The sequence below is a fragment of the Habropoda laboriosa genome, unplaced genomic scaffold, assembly GCF_001263275.1.
Source record: "Habropoda laboriosa isolate 0110345459 unplaced genomic scaffold, ASM126327v1 scaffold387, whole genome shotgun sequence".
Lineage (NCBI taxonomy): Eukaryota > Metazoa > Arthropoda > Insecta > Hymenoptera > Apidae > Habropoda > Habropoda laboriosa.
In genome coordinates this window covers 643,731-645,963 of record NW_017100510.1, presented here as the reverse complement: position 1 = coordinate 645,963, position 2,233 = coordinate 643,731, and the positions used below count along the sequence as shown (strand labels likewise).

At 36.7% G+C, this 2,233-nt stretch overlaps 1 protein-coding gene across 1 annotated transcript in view; it reads right to left on the bottom strand.

The window, feature by feature from the left end:
• Positions 1-233: 233 nt before the first annotated feature.
• Positions 234-2,233, bottom strand: part of LOC108576319 (MICOS complex subunit Mic60) — a 65,570-nt gene continuing 63,570 nt past the window's right edge. Inside the window, exons 14-15 of the mRNA XM_017939281.1 lie at positions 1,416-1,611; positions 234-353 (exon numbers count right to left, since the gene is read on the bottom strand). Coding sequence (XP_017794770.1) covers positions 351-353; positions 1,416-1,611 — 199 coding nt within the window. The 3' untranslated portion in view covers positions 234-350. The remainder of the gene's footprint in view (positions 354-1,415; positions 1,612-2,233) is intronic.

Genomic DNA, 2,233 nt, shown 5'->3' with positions numbered 1-2,233 from the left:
GTCGATCCACAAGATGCTCGGGGCGAGGCCTGCTGGAACACTTCGAACAACAACGAAAGGAACGTTCTCCAGTGTCTGCGTGTTTTTTTTTTTGAAATATTTTTTAGTCTCCTTCTTTAGGTTGTTTCTGTCGTTTCTGTGAGTAGTCTGTTTGTTCTTTTTCACAAGGAAGGGTTAGTCTCAAGATTTCTTTTTTTTCTTTTCTTGACTTTTTTTTTTTGCTTTTTGTTTGGTTTTTTTTTTTTTTTTTTTTTTGTTTGCTTTCTGTTTTGTCGACGCGAGAATTCACGAAGGGACGAGCATTCTGTGGCCGGCGATAGTCGGTAGTTCGATTCGTTACACCGGTTTTGTTACTGCAACCAAAAAAATCGTGGATCGTGCTGTTAACGCTGCAAGAACCGTGCTGGGTTAATCGTAGTGACTGTTGGGAAATTTCAACCCTTTCGAGACACTTAGTGCTGTGGTAATGTTTATTTCGACTGGTCTGTCTTTTTCTGCTAAATGCAAATTCAATATTTTAATGTTAATATAATGAAATTTGTTCGGAATTAACTGGGAGAGAATAAAATATTTAACACGGAACACTTTTGACAAATTTATGAGTGTTTTACAACGAAACATTTGCGAATCTGCGATCGTAGTATCGAAAGGGTTAAAGAAAATTAGTCGAAACTGTGCAAATTTTACGGTGTAATATTAGGAAACATTCTGTTAATATAGTTCGACGAGAGTGTTAGCTGAAAGGGGAAAGAAAACTGCAAGAAGTCTTCCTAGGGTAAACAAGAATCACGAAGAAATTTTTAACGAATAAAAATTCGACAGAAAGTGAAGACATTTTTTTTTTGGAAGGAATATACAATAATTACAGGAAGGTTGTTACACAGCATGATAAATTTTACAAAACGAAGAATCGTAGCTACCTTTATTTCCGACAGAATTGCACATTTACAAAATATTCTAACAAGCCTAAATGGAAATTTGTTCGAACAAATTGTTCTATCCCCATTATCAGTCACAGACGAAACAGGTCACCAAAGATAAAAGAGGAAACCAATGAAAAAGAAACTTTCTGAATGTAAAAAAAGCACGTTCGACTGGAAAGTGAGAGAAACATAAAAACTCATCATGTTTCTTAAATAATTCAGTTATATTTATATCTGGTATAAATAATTAAAAATACATGTTCGACTACCGGATCCGCGTTGATAATTACCAGGAAGCTTCCGCGGAGGCGCAATTTCCTGGGGAATTTCTGGAAATTCCCCTAGAAACGTGGATACAAATGTTACATATACAAATTGATTTGTTCTTTTTCCCCCTAGAGAATGTCTTTCGCCTCGATCCTCGTTTTAGGCAGTCTGTGGACGTACGATGCAGAATAATCGCAGAAATATCTTCTAATCGTTTCGACTGACCTTCTTCGAGTCTCCAGCGCCAAGGAACACCAGACCTATAGCACTGGCGTACGCCAATAAAGCGTCCACCGCCAGTTGAGTTTCCAGGAGGATCCTAGTCTCGTTCATCCAGTCCCTGGCGATGGACCTGGGCGCGCCTTTTAGAAGGTTCATGTAGCGAAGGGTCATCTTGAAGTCTCCACGATCGAGCCAATACCTGGAACGAGAGATTAAAGTAGGTTATGTTAGTGTTCGAGGTGGAAATAGCGAAACTAGGGGAAAGTGAGCTGGTTGGTATGCCTGGAGCGTGCGACGGTGGCGCCGCCAACTTGTTTCAACATTTTGTTGCTTTTTGTACTGTGTAGATTTTTTTTTTCAATTTCTTTGCTTTGGGGGATTTTAAGTGCAATTTTTAGGGGTATATTGTATTCAATTGACTCTTTGAATTTTTTAATTTTATTTGCGTAAGTAAATTAAGGGGATAGGTTAGGTTATTTTTAGGTTGCTTTAGGTAATTCTTTGTTTTAAGGAATTTTAAGTGCAATCTTCAAATACATATTGTATTCAATTTTGACTCGCTGAATTTTTGAACTTTATTTGTATAAGCAAATTAAGGGGATAGGTTAGGTTATTTTTAGGTTATGTTAGAGAATTTCGCCAAATATACTTAAAAGTGAAACACCTGGTTCTCTTGACTGATGTGAGTTACAGAATTAACAAAAATTCAAAGAGAACTGCAATAGAACTAGATTTTAAAATTGAAATTTCATGTAAGAGTTCAATCTTCAAATTTGGGACTACAAGAAATGGCGAGTGATAATAAATACTCCTTAAACTAA